The sequence below is a fragment of the Planococcus citri genome, chromosome 1, assembly GCF_950023065.1.
Source record: "Planococcus citri chromosome 1, ihPlaCitr1.1, whole genome shotgun sequence".
Lineage (NCBI taxonomy): Eukaryota > Metazoa > Arthropoda > Insecta > Hemiptera > Pseudococcidae > Planococcus > Planococcus citri.
The window spans coordinates 68,236,316-68,255,306 of NC_088677.1; the positions used below are offsets into that span (position 1 = coordinate 68,236,316).

At 34.2% G+C, this 18,991-nt stretch overlaps 1 protein-coding gene across 16 annotated transcripts in view; it reads right to left on the reverse strand.

Moving 5' to 3' along the window:
* The window catches only part of LOC135831196 (facilitated trehalose transporter Tret1-like), a 143,286-nt gene that overhangs the window by 7,545 nt on the left and 116,750 nt on the right, over positions 1–18,991 (reverse strand). For 15 of the 16 annotated variants that reach the window (XM_065343877.1, XM_065343544.1, XM_065344383.1 and 12 more), the window contains 2 exons: positions 11,780–11,899; positions 6,980–7,103 (listed from right to left, as the gene is read on the reverse strand). In XM_065343877.1, the coding sequence (XP_065199949.1) occupies positions 6,980–7,103; positions 11,780–11,899 (244 nt within the window). Of the gene's footprint in view, positions 1–6,979; positions 7,104–11,779; positions 11,900–17,011; positions 17,143–18,991 lie in introns of those variants that run through there. The other variant, XM_065344639.1, reaches the window with a different exon arrangement.

Here is an 18,991-nt window from a genome sequence, read left to right on the forward strand (position 1 = left end):
CCTTTACATCACCACTTTTGTATATTATAATACATAATTTTTAGAACCCCTGGTTTTTAAATTTAATTCAACTAATAACTTTTATAATTATCGGTATACTTCATAGACACGAGTAAGACTAGACTGGGATTTCTCTAACCCATAAAATACCTTCCTGAAGTGATTTCGATCAAATCTCGATCGAGTCGAATGAAAAAAAACCACATAGTTGTCAAATTTTCCCATCAATTCGTTCGAAAAATCATTTCCTGTGTCTCGATCTACTTTACCAAATAAACAAGGTCAATTGCCTCATTTTGAGAAACATTTCCTAAGGATTAAGACTTTGCTTTGTCAAGAGCAGCTTTCGAGAAAATATTGAAACTATAAGATACAGCAATTGAGAAGATTTTTTCGACATACTTTTCGGTCTCTGTAAGAAAAGAAACCGTCTTTCATCGAGAAATAAAGGATATTGGTTGATTTATTAAAATTGCCTCGAAGTGCTCTTCAGCCAAAACCCAAGCGTTGAAGAAGTATTCGGAGATACTTCCGCAAACTACAAGGTGTTCAAGAGGTACTAGTACGCGTAGTGAAATCTGTTAGAAAAAAATCGAATCTGCCTGCTTCAATATAAGTGACCTGACCGACTATCGAACGAGAATTTTCGATGAATAATTATCCCCGAAATGTACTACGACCCCCCCCCCCGGCTTCGTGCGCCAATCTCGGCAACCTCGAACCTCCAAACTCGTATTTTGATTCGAATCATTCCTCCTGGCGCAGAACCCGCCTCGAGTTTGAAGATAACAAAAGAGTCAAATGATCGTCTGTAAAAATGATCATTTTGGAGGAGATTTGTGATCGTTTGGTGAATTTGTTCTCATAATACTTATGGCGGGTTCTGCGCCAGGAGGCCCCTTCTAATTGTATTTCATAATTTACACAATCATCAATCACAATCATTCCTTACTTCCTTAAAAATTTCTAGATGAAGATGATTCGAGGGTTGGAGGGAGGGGGGACACGGGTATCATTTTGTTTAAATTAAAAAATATTTGAATGAGTTTTTTGGCACCATTGAATTAGGATTTTAATTGTTTTTGTTAGTTTTTTTCAAATTAAGGGACTTATAGGATACCTATGGAAAAAGCTGCCCAATTCAAGACCCCACAAATTTTCAAAGTTCCCAGAATAGAATTTTCTTGGCCAATTTTGCCAAAAAAAAACCAACAACAAATTTTGCTCAGTGGCTGAATTTTCATGGAAGTAGTTTTTCATTGCATTTTTATCTGTCTAGAGTTTTGAGGCTATTTTTCGAAATTTTCGCCACATCTTGAAAATTTTTCAAAAAAAGTTGAAAAGCTTATTATTCTTAAAAATTTGAAAAAATTACAGCAAAAACATTTTCTCATCTTCTCTGCAAAAAACCAATTTCCAAAATGGAGTTTCCACATCTTGGGGGATGGGAGGAGAGGGGAAGGGGACAGGGGGCACAAAGACCTATCACAACTTCAAACAATGATTATAAATTCACCAAATCATCTGGTGATTTTTTTTTTGTTTTAAATGAAAAAGCGTTTCTTCTACATTAGGAATGAACTTTTACTTCTCGGATCAACTTCAGCGATTCTTGTGGAAAAGATCACAAGTTGTTAGTATTGTGACATCATGCACAATAATTGTGATAGCTCATTTACTCAATCAATCAATTCAATTATCGTGATATTTAATATCGTCGGCATCCCTGACAGAATACAACTCTTGAATGGAATGAAGATGCTGTAAGATATTAAGGAGTCATTTTGGATACCAAATTGAACTTCATCAAGCATATTGATGCAAAGTTGACTTCAGCCTACAACAGACTTTGTCTTCTAGGTACACATATCCACTCATCAACTGTAAATCAAGTTTGAGTATTCATAGTGGAAGAATACTCTACTTAATACTATTGGGTTCAAATACAAACATCAAAAAATTAGAAACGTTCTAAAACGAAGTACTATGTATCATCACTAAGAGTCCTTGTCCTTAGTTCCTACAAAACTCACAAATTCCTCATGAGCTTGAAATAGAAACCATCAAAGAATACATCACAAAAACTACTTATACTTGTAAATGTCTTTTAACGATGCAAACTCAAGACTCATTGATCCATTCAACTTCCAAAACCCAGAACAGACGCCTGCATCCACGAACAGCCCAAGATGTAGGTACTTAATTTAACTTAATTTTTAAAGAGTTGCTATATTTTTAAGAGCACATAAATAATTGTGTGAAATAGCATAGACCGCTGAACTGTGATAATAATATAATGTCTGTCAAATAAATAAATTTAAGTATAAATAAAAATTTTCTGGATCTTACCCCCTCTGTATCCTCTTCCTTCTCCTCAACCCCTCTTAATTTTGAAAAAATTTGGAAAATTTAAAAAATATTGTTACACGTTGATTCCAACTGATTTTAGGCCACTGAGTTCGAATATTCCGGTTTATTTTTCAAATTGCATCCCTTGTGGAGCATTTCAGTCGCATACTTTTTTTGAACATAATTATTTCAAGTGATCGGTTTTCTACTCAAATTAAATCAAGTGGGAATTTTTTTCTCCAAAATTCGATACCAGTTTCACTTCTTCTGACTTTCTCTTTCTTGATTTCTCAAGAAAATGTGATTTTTTTATGAATTATTCTAAAAATTAACGAGCAGACAAATGTGAAAAAAATTGTGTAGGCAGGTAGGTATCTATTTTATTAAAAATATTTGTAACCTTTCGATCGAAAATTTTCAAGCTGAAAATTTTCTCGACTAAAGTATTACGTGCTAGAAGAGTGGGGGGGGGGGTCTAATAGGAAAGACACCAAACCCACCTTCTTCCTTCACTTATTACAGCCTAGAAAACGAATCAATCATAAAAATACCGTTTTACAGCCAGCTTTTATCGGTCGACAGCCTCATTTCATCACATCCTACGCACAGCTGGACACCTTTAAATTTCAGACAACCGGGAACTTTCCGGAGTTCGATTCGCAATCGGTATTTAAACCCTACGCTCGGGCGACGAAAGCGTACCAAAAATTGATTTTTAATTAAATATAAGATAATTTCCTTAAAAACAGATCAATTTATAGACAAACTTTTAAACATTTTTCTTCTTCTTTTTGTACTCGTATTTTCTCAACTCGTCGATGTGAACTCTCGCTCTCGTACCAATCAACGACCGAGCCGCGGTTCATTTCTCATAATTCGTATTCTTATACTATACAGTATAATCAACGCAGCGTCGACTTCTCCATTCAACTGTAATCAATACGCTGCTGTAGATACGAAGAGTCATCTGCCAAATTGAGATCACCATTCAGGCGAGATTAATTTTCATAATGGCCGCCTCGTAAAAAGTCACTTTAACTTACTCGCAGACGAGGAACAGGAAAAGGACTCGTCTGTATAACAAAATAGAGAAGAAGAAAAAAAAACCACATCGCGAACCTCGAATTAAACATGATGGATGGTGCACGTAGCATGAGCCTGAGCGAGATCTCTTCCAACAGCAGGCTGTACGCACGTGTACAAATATATACGAGTACGGGCTTAATTCGCCTTAATTTTTTTTTTTTTATGTATTTAAACGTTGGTTCGCGTTCGTTTTTCATCGCTGTCTAACAACAACAACAACAACAACAACGTGAAAATGTTAGAGTATTTTGACGAAAAAATAATACCGCAACATTTTGTATAGGCCTGAGCCTGAGTTACAAGGTACGTTGTATGTATTGGTGACCTAATTCTAGCCTCCTCTCCCCCTACCTTGGATAGCTGCCTCCTCAATACGTCGCAGAGAGGTATAATTTTCACATGTATGAGTTTTTCCGACCATAATTACACCAAAACAATAATAATAACAACCTTTGTGATGTAATATTTGTACCTATACTAATTGTAGTGTGTATCATTGATTTCGCATCAGTGATTTACAGCTCGACGTGCATACAGGGTGTCCTATAGTATGGCTGAGCATAAGCTAGGAGAGTTGGAAAAAATTCGCGAAAATTAACGAGAAATTCAAAGCTGCAGCATGAGGTTTATTTTCAACATTGCAAAGTGTCACAGATGAAATTTCCAAAGAAAAAAATTTTTTTCTCCTCCTCAGGATTTTCTTCGAATTTTTGTAATTTTTCAATTTTGAAGGCACTGGCATCAAAACTCATCAATTATCATCGTAGTTGGAATTTTCTAAGACGCTACAGGGTGTTCGATGACGTTTTTTTGGAGTCAAATATATTCAGTATTCACTTTTTTGTGGGTATGTTTTCTATATGAATTTGACAAATGAATCGTGATCTTTCCTATCCCCACTCCCTTATAGAATTGGACAAAATGGTTCACCAAAAATCAATAATCAAGTTCAAGTCTTCCTCCTACATTTCATGGAATCTTGGGGAAAAATGATAAAAATTGTATCATTTTGAGGTTTTTTTGCCAAAAAAAAAAAAAAAAAAAAAAAAAATGAAAAAAGAACACTTTGGATTTCTGCTTAGTTTGAGGGACTTTACGAATAAGATGTTCCAAATGACAGAAAATTGGTTAAACCAAATTTTTAAAAAATTTGAAGGAGCATCCAAAATACACCACCAAATCAAATATCAGGTGTTCATTTTCATTTTTCGAATTTGGAAGAATTTTTGAGCACTCAAATAGACCACTTGAATTCGTGGAAGTTTTGAGACCTTGTGAAGCTTCCAATAGATTTTTATATCTTCCAGTTTTTAGAAAAATTCGTAAAAATGGCCAGAAATGAAATTCACCATGTTTACAAGTAGAATTCAGACTCCAAAAATCCGCTGGAAGCTTCCAAAAGGCGTAGAAACCTTAATCGATCAATTTGAAATCTAAATCGAATACCATCTTATCATCTTAATTTCACATTTTCCCAAATTTTGAAATTGTTACAGTTGACTTTCAATTCTTGAATTTTCCTCAGGATTTCTAGGGGGAGGTGGGGAGGGGGGATAATTTATTAACTTTTTATGCTGTTTTGATAATTCAGAAACAGATAAGACTAAACATTTTTTCAGAGAGAAAAATTGTTATTCTTTGAATTAAAAATTCAATTCTTCTGAGCAGTGTTACCACTTTGAAAAAAATAATTATCTTATCAAATATTACAATTTTTTTATTTTTTAAAAATTATAATAGTTGAATTCACACTTATGAATTTTTCTCGCTATTTTCTGGGAGAGGAGTGGAGGGGAAGGGGAGAAAGCGGGGGGGGGGGGGGGAATTGATCAATGTTTTGAGTTATTTTAATAATTCAAAAAAAATGAAAAGACCGTACTTTTTTCAGAGAAGAAAATTTAGTATTTGAAATTGAAAATTCGATTCTTTCGAGCAGTGTTGCTACTTGAAGAAAATAATTATCAAACATTAGGAAAATATGTTTTTTGTTGGAAAAATCATGTATTTTTGTAAATTTTTCTTAAACAAGAAAAAAATGGTTACAGTTGAATTCATATTTTGGAATTTTTTTCATCATTTTCTTGGAGTGGATAGGAGGGGGAGGGGGTAGGAGGGAAGAATTGATCAATTTTTCGTGTTATTTTGACAATTCACACAAATGGAAACACTGTACCCTTTTTTTACAGAAGAAAATTATTATTTGAATTGAAAATTTGATTCTTTTGAGCAGTGTTACCACTTTAAAAAAATAATCAGCAAACATTACAATTTTATTTTTTTATTTTTCTTGTTGAAAATATCTTTCTTTGTCATGTTTTTGAGCAAAAAATTTGTTTATTTTGTTAACTTTTCGGAAACAATTTCAACATACGTACTTCCCTCCCTCCCCCACACAACTTGGAATTTGATTTGTGGTACCTAGTGTATTTTTTACGCCATTTGGATTTTTTTTGTTCGGTTCCAAAAATGTTTGCTGGTTTTGATACCTTGTTTGAGGTGGGGGGTGGGAGGAAGGGGGCGAGGTGATTTACCCAAAATGGAAATCACTCAAACATGGCTCTTGTAATAATTTCGATAAATATTTGAAAATAAAAAATGAACTATTTTTTTGCGTGTAAAAGTCACTTTACCATTAATTTGTTTTTTCATTTTTTTATAATAATTATTTCTTCAAAATTCAAGTAATGAATTTTTATCCTGATTTTTGAAAACTATTTTTAGGTAGGTACCTAATTTTTTACGAATTTTTACAAAATTGTTTTTCTGAAATCATAATTTTATACGACTTATCATTTTCTTGTTCAGACCATCAGACCCCAGAGAGGGTTAAAATTTGAGAGGACGAAAAGTAGTGCATCGAAATTATAAAAACAGAACTTCCGCAGATGAGATGAGAGGAAGGGGGAGGGGGAGGGGGAGATGGTTGAATTTTGATTTGAGCAGTTCATAATTTTGTACTTACTAAACTTCACAAACTTTTGAAAAAAATACTTGAAAATTGACCTATTTTCCATTACGAAACCCTGCAGCTTGAAATGAAATTTCTTCAATATCACAGACAGGCAAAAAGAGCACAGGTATGTCATTTTTTTCTCAAAATAATCTAAAACTTTTCAATGAATCCCAGAAATTTTCGAATAAGTATGTGATATTTTAAGCAAAATTAATTCCATCACTTTCCCCTACTTCGTATTCATGAAAATTCTTTTTTTTTTGCCAGTTTTTGAATATTAGAAATGGAAAAGTTGTGTCAAAATCTGATTTCAGCAATTTTTTTTCAAAAACTTCATCTTTACAAATCCCCTTCTCCTCCTCCTCCACCTCCCAAAAATCTACAAACAGCGAGTTGCATTTTATTCCCAAAATTGAGTCGAAAAACAAAAATTAGCACAAAAATCCAGATTAACGAAATCATCTAATCTGCTCGATGTTGCTGGCTAAAACAAACAGGACACCCTGTATATGCCCATAACCCATCTCTAGCACGCAAATCGCCAACATATCGAGTAATTTGATCCAATAAAAACAGTACAACTATACTTACAAATCGTGAATGGTAACGCTGTCGATAAGATGGTAGTTCTTCGGCCAATGGATTCGATCATAGGCCCTCCTAAGATACCTCCGATCAAGGCTGAAAATGGCATCAAGCTTCCAATCCATGATCCCTGTTAGAAAAAAAAAAACAAAACAAAATTTTAAACCACGCTATAGGTACATAATAATATTATAAAAGAAGGCGTTACACAAATTCAAAGAACTATAACTAAATTGATTTTCCGACTCGCTCATCTATGTAATATAGCAGCTAATATTTGTCTAGCTAAATTACATCACACCTATCGCGTCGACGACGTTGATCCTCGCGCATGTGTCGTATTAATTTACACGGTGCCAGGTGTAGAACAAATTATCGTATAAATTTTAACCTAGGTAAGGGCCACAGAGCCACAAAGTACTCGAATATTTACCTTTATATGTAGTTTAGGCATCGTACTCGTGCATAATTGCGTGACATTGCACCGAGCTTTGGAATAAAAATACACCTCTAGGTACGTATATAGCCTACGTCTTAATTCGCATATACGAGTATATACGTCGAGTACAGGTACAGGTAACCGAATCTCGCGGCTAATTCGAGTAAAAGGATATTTGGTAATTGGATCACGCGATATTATTGAAAAAATACACCCGATTCCGCTGATTGATACTTCCCAAGCAGTAAAATCCCCCTCAAGCCCCCCTTGAAACTTCTATACCTACCAGGTTTCTCTACGTACATAAATATAATACATTATCGACGTACTTTATTCATAACAATTTACATTCGAGCCAGACGATTCCGAGTCGAAAAATCCAACACTGGCAAAAACCAAAACCTCTTCGACGCCTAGTAAACGAACCCCGATGCCTTAAACGCCCGAAAACATCACGAAATCGCTAATTCGTCACGTGTAGGTAATTATTAATCGCGACTGCGCGGTGATTTATCGCAGTTTGGATAATATACTTTCGCCGAAATGTAACGGCCAATGCGAATTTCAAAAGCACGATTTGCCCATCGGCTGCATTCAGCGTTGGAAATTTTATACGACGACCAAGCATCGTGTGAATTTGGAGCATCGTCCGATGAAAGCAGTTCATTTCACCGGAATTTTTTCGCAAGAAGGTTAAATGGTTGGAAATTCGATGAAATGGGTCCCCGAAAAAGCTATAGATTGGAATTTAGGTTCGAGAGGTTTAAATGAGTAGATTTTTTTCTTTGTAATCACGATGTTGAAGAGAGGTCGTCATTTTTGACACGACTGGTTTCTGTTATTTTTTTTTTTTTTGATCGAAACAATGAAGTAGATTGATGAGGATTACACTCGTAAGTTATTTTACGTGTCGCGAATTTCTCGACTCAGCTGTACGTTTCCTTGAAGCAGTTATTGTTTCATCGCTTCATCGGTTCGTCAAAGCAGGATGATTACCTGATTGGTATCTTAAATACATGGCCTAGGCATTATTTTGATGCAAAGAGGTGAAATCAGCAGGTCAATACTATTTCATGTTCAGAACTACTCATAGAAAAAAATAATCTTGATTGGGCCTAATTTTTTGAACGTATTGTCAAATAAAATAAAATTCAGTATTAATTTTGAATTCCTCGCGAAATTTCAATCTGTTTTGATACGTCACATGACCATGATCAAAGTTGGGAAAATTTCATGTTTCTCAATTTATGAAAAAACTATGAAAATTACTCTATTGATGAATCAATGCAGAAAAAAGTTCCCAGATTTAAAATCTGAAATATGTATGTACTTGTACTTCCAAATGAGGCAATTCGTTGAAAATAAAAATACAATTTTGATGAGAGTATTAATTCCAAGATCTTTGAATCTTTTGCGAAAATTTAACCTATTTTGATAGGTCAAAACATCGCAATAATAGAAAAAAATTAGCGTTGTTTTTGAACAAATTAACGAGGCTGCTAATTAGACAATTTATTCAGTGCGGATGAACATTCCATGGTTGTAATAAGAATTACATTATTGCGAAAAAGAACTCGTTAATTGCAACTTATTTTGCCATATGTCATCAAGATTGTATTTTTTTTTTTTTTTTTTTTTTTAAGGTGACCAATCAAAGTTTATGCAGTGGATGAGATCAGCTATTGGTGTGAATACAAGTTTAATGTAAAATATTCGAATAAATTCGAGTTCTTGAAGAAATTTTGAGCTTTTTTGATTCTGAATAACAAAGCTGAAATAGTATGTATTCTATTTTCAACCCCCTGAATCGTTTCGAACCGTTTTGAGCAGTTCTGGAGCCTCCAGTAGGTTTTTAAAAGTTTAAATTTTGACAAAAATTTCACTCAATGGAGTTGTTAAGCTAAAATTTCCTTTACATCCTAATTTCAACTCATGCTGAGTCCATTGCAGATGCTTTCAAACCGTGCTGGAGCCTCCAGCTGTATTTTGAAAATTCCAAATTTTCAAAAAGTGCCATCTGTGTCTGTACCGTTTGACGAAAAATCCAAAATTCAGTTCGTGTCCTATTTTTGACACGCCGAGTCGACTGGAGATGGTTTCAAGCCATAATGGAGACTCCAGAAATTTTTATGGAAATTCCAGTTTTTGAAAAAATGCTCCAAAATCCATCCAATTTAACTTGAGCACTCTCAAAAGCGACAAATTTTGGAAAAATGGTATGTAATTGATCAAGTGTGTCACTAACAAACATCAATCACGTTTATATGATAACGAAAGTCAATTTGAACTGTTTTTGTTTCAATTTTTGAAAATCTGCAATTTCCAAAATACTGAAGGAGGTTTGAAAACGGCTTGAAATGGTTCTAAATTGTTTCCAATAGATTCAGGGAGTCAAAAAATAGGATTCATGCCAAGTTTATGCATCTCAGGTCAATTCGGTGAAATTTTGATTTTTTTTTTGCAATTTTGGTCCAAAATTTTATTTTGAAAACTTGACCTAAAATCTAAAAATGCATTCAAGAATCTGAAATTTTCGCTGGTGATGTATTTTTCTATACTCTTTCGATTCGGATAAGTCAGATTCGAGAATTTTTCTACCAATGAGGACACTTCCATTGTGAGTTAGAAAAGAAGGAATTTCGAACATTCTCAAAACTTGAAACATTCAGAAAACGTTGTTTTCGTTTAAAATTAGTCATCCTCGAAAACATTCCTGAGTGAATTTTCTATCCGGCATTTTAAAACGTCATTTTCACCCCACCCCCTCAAAATGTAATAATAGTGATCTTAGAGAAAGTGAAAGCCCAAAAACGATCCATATTTTGAAATGATGGTAAATTTCCCTCCATATTTGGGAAAATGACAACGATAAATCAATTCTTAAGCAGAGGTTGTGACTTGAAAGACGTGAAAAAGTACCAAAAATATCTCGAGATTAAATTTAGTTGTTTCATTTTCACTTTCAATTTTTTTGACATCTTCAAATTCAAAAAAAAAAACACACAAAATAAATTAGACTACCTATACTTAATTTTTACCATTTTTAACATCAAATCAATGCCAAACAAACTTTTAAAGGCTTAAAAAAAACAACCACTCATTCCTTAATATCTCAACACACTACATTAAAAAACTGTCAGAAAAATCTTGCAAGAAAGCTGGGACTTTTCAATTTTTGTTTAGATCAAAATATTTCAAGAAACAAAAAAAAACGTTATGATGGAGAAAAAAAAATAAAAAATGAGTTCAATTTTTTATCTCAATCAATCAGTAACGTGCATTGAGTTTTTCAAATTTTTCTCAAAATACTTATTCAAAAAAATACAAATTTTGAGGAAAACCCATAAGGATGAAAATTTTATGCTCGACAGTTTTGTTTTTCTTCATTTTTTTCGTAGACTTCTCTTTTTTTTCTTCAAAAAATCAATTTTTTGTGATAAAGAATTTGAGCTGATCAACATCATTTTTAGAGAATTTGGTTTTGCTCTTTTTCATTTCAAAAACACTAATCCCTTCCCCATTTTCTCTTTCTCCTAAAAAATGAATCCACAATTTCGAAATTTTGTTTCATTTTTTGAACGTCTTGTTGCGCTTGGTTTCACATTTCGAGTAGGTAACTATAAAACAAACTACTCTTTTTTCCCCCTTCCCAAAAAAATACATCCACGATTCTACACCTTTAATGTAATTTTTTGGACACTTTTTTCTTTATTTTATTATACAAGTAGTCGAAAGTAGCCTCCTCCCCTCTTCCCCTTCCCCTCAAAATCCACGATTTTGAATCGTTTTTTCCCAATAAGAATTTTGCTAATTTTTTCTTTTATTCTGTGATAGAAAAAAAATGACCACATCTTCCTTTCCTCTCCCCCGCCCTCCTTTCCCAAAAAAAGTAGGTGCCCATTTAGGATAATAAAAAGTTCATCTCAGAGGGAAATTTGTTTCATTGATCATTTCATTTGAAACTTTTTCATTTTGAGTAATCGAAACAAATCAACGCCCTCTTCCACCTCCCAGCACAGAAAAAGATGTTTTCACCAAAATTAATCAATTTCCACGAAAATTTCGATATAATTCCATTAAAGTTTATAATTTTTTATTAAAAGAAACTGTACAAAATTTGATGAAATTTTTGGATGCACTGGTCCTAGTGTTGTTTAATTAACTCAGATCAGACCAAAGCTGTATCAATCCATCCAATCGATTCATCGTCCGACTTGGACACTGTTATTGCAGTCGAACGACGCAAACACCAAAATTTTCGACTTTCTCGCTAAATTTTAACCTATTTTGATACCTCGCTCGACCACTTTCCGGAGCGAATCGGATCAGCTATACGAGAATTGCATCCAAATACGAAAACTACTCACCTCAGCTTCACTGACGTGGATGCTTCCTTCTACATTCATGGATGGCAACGCAGGAGCAGTGTATGCCGTCGAGTATCCGACGGCGCATGATCCCAGCGAAATTGTCAACGATGCTAAAACCTGCAGGGCAGAAGGAAAGAAAAAAAGTACCACATTAGCTCATCATCAATTTACCAACACATTATACAAATTAACACACGACACCCATCCCATATATCTAGGTGCTACAAACCGGTAATTTACACGAGGTGGTCTACACGTTCGTGATCGATGGAATTTTCATCATCATCATACCTCATACCTCATATACTACACACATACGATGACACACACCTCACTATACACACTGTGTAAAAAATCCCAAAATAAAAAAAACACACGCACACATACATACGAGTACGTCTCACTCAAGTCCTTGCTAAACGCCACGTACTATCCTTTTTTTCCTCCTCTCTTCTTCTTCTTCTGCTGTGACACCTACAATGGTGGATGAGACCTTCGGTACGATTCGTTTAAACAATAACCACGAGTGGATACAGAATAATAAAGAATTAAACCTTAACACGCGGAAGGTTAGAAATCAAGTTCAAAGGTCACCCGTATCCTTGCGGTTCATTAGTATTTCTCTCCTCTTCACATTTCAATTGTCAACAGATAAGAGACGTACCCAAAACCTACCATACACCGCCGGCTAACTCTAAGGAATTGGCCGAATATTGTCGACACAATACTCTGTATATACGATGAGCCAAAGCGGAAATGAAATTCTAAGGAATCGTCATTCAGCACGACTCGAGGTCGATCAACTATACCAATTCGTATGTACAACGAAAAAAAAGGCAAAGAAATTTTTTTCACGACTCCACCACACACACAATAATTTTGTAATTCTTTCATTTTACTCGAAATATACAGAAGAAAACGCGTAGGGGAAGGTCAAATTGCGGTGGTTAATTACACAATAGCCATTAAGGTCGGATCCAGGCGTATGCCGAAAGCTTCTCTCTCGTATCGTCCTCTTGTCTATTGGTTCTTTCAATTTACTATTTCATACGTGCGCAGTTACGTGGGTAGAAAACAATTACAACCAGTTCGGATTAAAAAAAGATTCGCTTTTAATTATCGTCATCTTTCTCTCTCTTATTTCTAGTACATGTTTGTCTCAACAACGTCTCATTCTCGAGTGTAAAAATAAACTCGTCGAATCAACTACCGTTCGTTCTTACATATATATGTATAAGATCATTTATATCCTCACACACACGACACAATTACTTACGTAACCTCATCAAGTCATCAACGCCACAACACAGCTCCTTATATTTGTAACATCACTCAATTCTATTTGAGCTGAGCGAGGTACCCTGCACACGATGATATATCGATTAGCAATACTACACTATTAGCAATTTTCCCGCTGTCGTTTATTTTCCATTTTCACCGATATAGGTACTCGTCGTATCCTTTCGTACAATTACCAACTGCACCTGCTTCTTCTTCTCCTTTAGTTGAATTGACTCGTATAAGACTGGTCATTAATCACGACAATAGGAAATACATACTACTCATAGTACTAGGAGAACGGTCAAGGGTACTGGGTATTATTTTAATCGCTCGTCGTATATACGTACGAGTATATAGGAATAGGACCTTTATTCCAAAGCTCTTTAATCGAGTATGCACCGATCGTCATTTACCCAATAGGTCGTACGATCGCGTAATACTACGCACGATTCATTCACTAATCGTAATCATACACTCGTACACACATATGCAGGCTGAGGCTGAGGCTGCTAGGTGTAGGGTACGAGTACCCATATTAACTAATGTCGTATTCATAACCAGAGATCGTTTGACAATCTTGACATTATAGCGATTTAAACGTGATTAAATTCCATCGCGGTGAAATTGATGTACTCGTACGAGCCAGACTACAATACTATTCTCGTCTGGTACGTCTACGTACATAGTTTAACCCTCGAAAGTCTACCAGGATTTTTTTCAAATCACGATTTCATGCGATGATGACGAAGTGTTTATTTTTTGATGAATCATACGTAGACCATGGTGTAATTTTTCAGCGAATTTTAAAGGTCTTTGGGTGGATTGGGTCAATGAATTTGTACGAAGATGAGGGTGATTTTTAGTATGTTGATTGTCTGAGATTGTTATTCGTCTTTTCGCCATATTTCTGGTAGAGATGTTCCAATTTTTTCCTCAGTTCATGTTTCTTTCATCCCTCCCTTCTGGTTTCTTAAGACTTTTTTCTCAATTTTTTTTAGTCGTTTCCCATAAAATAATCGAAGTTTTCAAAATCTTCAACTGAATGAAAGAAATGAGAGCAGTCAGCATATTAGAATTGGATAAAAGTATTTCGTTTGAAAAGCCAAATTTACTGATTGATTAATGACTGTTGATAAATCAGGGACTTCCAAGTCTAAAAAATAAAAATCAAAGGGCATTTTGCTGATTTAAAAAATTCAGTGAGATTGCTCTTCACTTAATCACTCACCGAAAAAAAGTACTAAAATTGACAGAAAATCTAATAAAATTTATAGAAAACTTGATGTAATAGTAAAAAAAAAAAAGATAGAAAAAAAAAGTTGATGAAATTAAAGAAAAAGTCGATAAAATTGACAAAACAGTCGATGAAATTGCAGGAAAAGTCGATAAAAATTGGTGTATAAGCCAAAAAAATTGATAGTAAAGTCAATGAAATTCAGAAAAAGTCAATGAAACTGAAAAAAAAAGTCCAAGCAATTGACAGAAAAGTCGATGAAATGGAATCGACGAAAAAGTAGATGATATTGGCAGAAAAGTTGATGAAATTGACTGAAAAGTCAATGGAATTGAATTGATAGAAAAGTCGAGGAAATTGACAGTCAATTTGGTGAAATTGAATTGATGGTTTGCCAAAAATTGAGGAAATTGACAAAAAAGTCAATGAAATTGAATTTATAGAAAAAACGAGGAAATTGGCAGTCAAGTCGATAAAATTCAGAAGTCAAAGAAATTGAAAGAAAAGTTGAGGAAATTGACAAAAAAGTTGATGAAATTGACAGTCAAGTGGATGAAATTGAAAGAAAAATTGAAAAAAATTGACGAAAAAGTCCATGAAATTGGCTGAAAATCCAATGGAATTGGAAAAAAAATCGATGAAATTGAATTGATAGAAAAGTCGAGAAAATTACTCGTAGCAGAAAATTCGATAAAAATCAGAAGAATTCATCAAAAAATTGATAGATTTTTTTTCTAATCAACATTAACAACTTGAACTAAAAATCAAATTGAATCATCTGATTTCTGTCAAAAAAGCGAAAAAGCTCAAATTTGAACTTGTAAAATAAAAGCTTAACTTTTCATGATGAGTTATGAAGACATGAAGTTGAAAAAGTTACTATTAAAAAATTCGAGAAATTACATTTACAACATATTTTCAATTTCTTTATAACAAACTGGCTTTCAAAATGAGATCTCAACATCCTTCGAAGGCATACCTAATAAAACCTCAATTTTGGTCAAAATTTGAAAAAATTTCGAAAATTGAAGTGACACATCGATTTTTACTGATAAGATGGCGCTGAAATCGAATATTGGCTTATTTTTTGGATTTGACCTATTCTAACCCCCCCCCCCCCTCCTTTCCCTCATCTATACCTTCGAATATACATTCAAAGTGCCATACCTAATTTTGAAAACAAAAGTATGGTCTATCGTTTGTTAGGTTTCGAAGGTGCTGAGTTCAAATGTTGAAGTATTTTTTGATCTGACCCCCTCTGGCCCCTTTTAACCCCACCTATGGCTTCAAATATGGTAAAAAAAAATACCAAAAAATAAATAAATTTGAAAATGAAGTGTTACGTATTATTTGTTATGAGTTCTAAAACTGCTGGATTCAAATATACACTTTTTTCTTGGATAGATCCTTCAAAACCCATCCAGCCCCCTCTATTTCCAAACAAAAATTTAAAAATAATTAAAATATTTTGTGACATGTCGATTTCCACTAATTCGAGGTCGCTGAGTTCGAATATTTACATATTTTTTGGATTAGACCCTTCTGTGTTCTCAGCCCCCAATTTCCGAAAAAGTCAGTAGTTGAGGTAAGAATGTACTTTTCACTCATCCAGTAAAAAGACTCAAAGCCCTACAAAATAACATGACGAAATTATAATTAGTAAATTTGAAATTTGGTGAATAATTTTCAAAAAAATGGTCAATTTTGGACCAAATATTTCCCAGATTTTTTCATGCTTCTAGGAAAATTGGGAACTTTAAAGTAATTTCATTTGATTTTTTCAAACAAATTCATATCACATCTAATTGAAACCTCTCTTTCAACTTTTAGTCAACCTCTCCTCTCTTCCGCACTTTTCAAGTATTAGCTCATCTCGAAGCAATTTTTCTGTGAACAGTTTTTTGCACAAGCAGCTCACCATCATTTTTCGTCTTTTTCATATTTAATCCTCCCCCTCTCTCTCCTGCCCCAGTTTCATGAAAAATTCAGCAACTTGCGTCAAAATCGAGATTTCTTTTTTGACGATGAAATATTAATTTTCACAAAGACCATTTCGCATATACGAAGATTTCATCCTCTTAGTCTAAGTACAATGTACATAGTAAAGAACTTATTCATACAATTAATCACGTTTTCAAGCAGCTGTAAAAGTTACAGAGGAGAAAATGAAAAAGAAAAAAGCTATCTGTCGAAAATTTTAAATCATCCGAATCTTAAATTAATAAAAATTCTTCACCTCGAAACGAAATTTTTTCAAGTCTTGTTCTATGATAAGATAGGGAGGAAAGGATTACGAGAAGAGAACTTCTGTCAAAGAGATTCTTTTTGCATGTAACGGGAATAAACTGGAAAGAAAATGCTCATTTTTTAGTGATTAGGTTTCAAGAGTAGAAAAACAGTACAATTCAATTTTTTAATTTAATGAAACATCTGTAGAAAGAACAAATTCTATTTAAATGACCGATGGGGGAGGGGTGTTGAAATACAACATTAGAACATAAATCAAACGAAATAACGACGAGTAATCCAATTCGCAGACATTCGTCCAAAAAACAGTCCAATTAAATATGTAATTGTAATACTTAAAATTTTCAAAAAAATTCACATTCAAATTCCATCTTCTTTTCAAAGGTTCAAACCCCATCTTCACACAGCACAACACAACAAGACGATCACATCGAAGAAATAAAGTCTCAGCGAGATACGCTTCTTACCTGAGTCCAAGGCACCGATGAAAGTTTATCGCAGATTTTATTCACGTACACAGACCCCATAATTCTCCGAACTTTTAAAAAAATAACCAAGTCTAAAATATCGGCTTGCAATCCCATCAAACCTCAACCCAGCTTGAAGCAACCTTTCGAGGTATCTCGGCAGGCAGAGAATACGACAATAAAAACACTGTTCGGCTAATAAATACTCGTACAATTCTCGCAGACGTCTAGGTGCTCCAGAATTGCCAAGTGTTTCAATCAAATTATAGTGACAGGTGACGATAAAAATAAAACTACCAAAAAATCTTCGACCGAGATAATCAGTTCATTGTAAAGGGGAAAAATTTCCGTTTGACGTAGGTAAATGGCGAATACAAAAAAATTTTTCACGTGATACGTCTATATTTAATATGCTATTGAATTTCGGATTAAGTAAAAAATTCGGGTTAATTATAAGTACGCCGAGAGTGGATTGTGGATTTGAATTGAGCTTTTTTTTTTTAATTTGCAACTTTATTTCACGTGTAATAAACACGTTAAATATAAAGTGCAGCCAATTAGAGCGTGTAAGTGTCAATCATCGATGGCACAACGACAACACTACGTCGTCGACTGATGTTTCAGCACCAAAAGGGAGAAAAATGGCGACCTTGGATCCTTTATTACGACGAACAAATGTGTTCTATTAAGACCATAGATTATGGAGTTCGATTCCAAAAGCAAAAATTTACGGTCAAGGGCATTCATACCAATCCACAGCACCTTCGAAGATCTAACCGCAGACTCGTCAATTCGTCATTTTTTCAAGTCATATGCCTTACCTACGTTTATGAGTAACAGAGTCGATTTCAAGACCATCCTAAAGGAAACCTTTCCATTTCCTTTTCATTATACGAGACTCCGGATAGAAAGTCTAACAGTTTGAAAAACCCAAAACCTATTCAAGGGAACCAACGCCGACAAATTTCTCGGTATTGTCTCCAAGTCGACTCCACTTCTCAAGGTTTTTCAACAAAACTCGAACAGTACACATAAAATACGACTATTTACAGCTAAAGTACGAATCTCAACTCGCGTTTTTTTTTCACAACGAGGCTAGGCCTCTCCCCCTTAGGCTCTTCGCGTCAATTTCGCCAATTCTCTTTTCTTCACTTCGTTCGTTATCTTTTCTTCTACGAATAGACGTTTTAATGGCGAATATTTCAGATCAAAGTTTTCCTCGTTTAGTCGTTTTCAACCTCGATATTTTTTTCTCGCTCGAGTTACTTACTGTATAAAGATAAGCTTGAATTATTTTCGTCGGAATTTTCACCTCGTTTTAACGCTCCGAGTTATTTCTTTTTTTTTGAAATTTACGCCGACAGAATTCCAAAACAGAACACGAAGGTTACCTGAGAATTGAGATGCCTACTATTTGAAAAAATCCTCGAGACTCGAGAGCGAAATTTTTCCCAACTTGATTCAATATTCGGGGTGTTTTTTTTAGTAATTATTGTCGTATTTTTTCGTTACTGCGAAGAGAAAATTATTTTTTTTTAATGGAGACGTTGAAAGTGTATTATTACAGCTTTAAAAGCTAACTTATGATGTTTGTATAGTGAAAAATAGGTTAAATTTACAAACACCGATGGCACGAATCGCTCGACTCTTCTTTTAGCTCGTAATGTGATATTTTCATTCAATTTACATTCTCGAAAGACATAATTTGCTTGCTTTTGCTTTTTTTTTCTCAAGTTCCCAGCCCCAGCGTCGTTGAGATGCTCGACAAGCTTCTCAACTTCTACGAGAATTTTATACGAATTTACTGCCATAAACGCGCTGCTTTGATTTTTCAAACTTTTTATTAAATCAAACTTTTCGCCGAAAATATTTTGTTTGCTAAATTAAGCTCGAGCTTTTAAATTTGTTCGGCTTGATGAGTCATTCGTTTGTTGTTAAGTAAATTAAAAGTCGAGCTGAAGATGCAAAAATGTTTCAAAT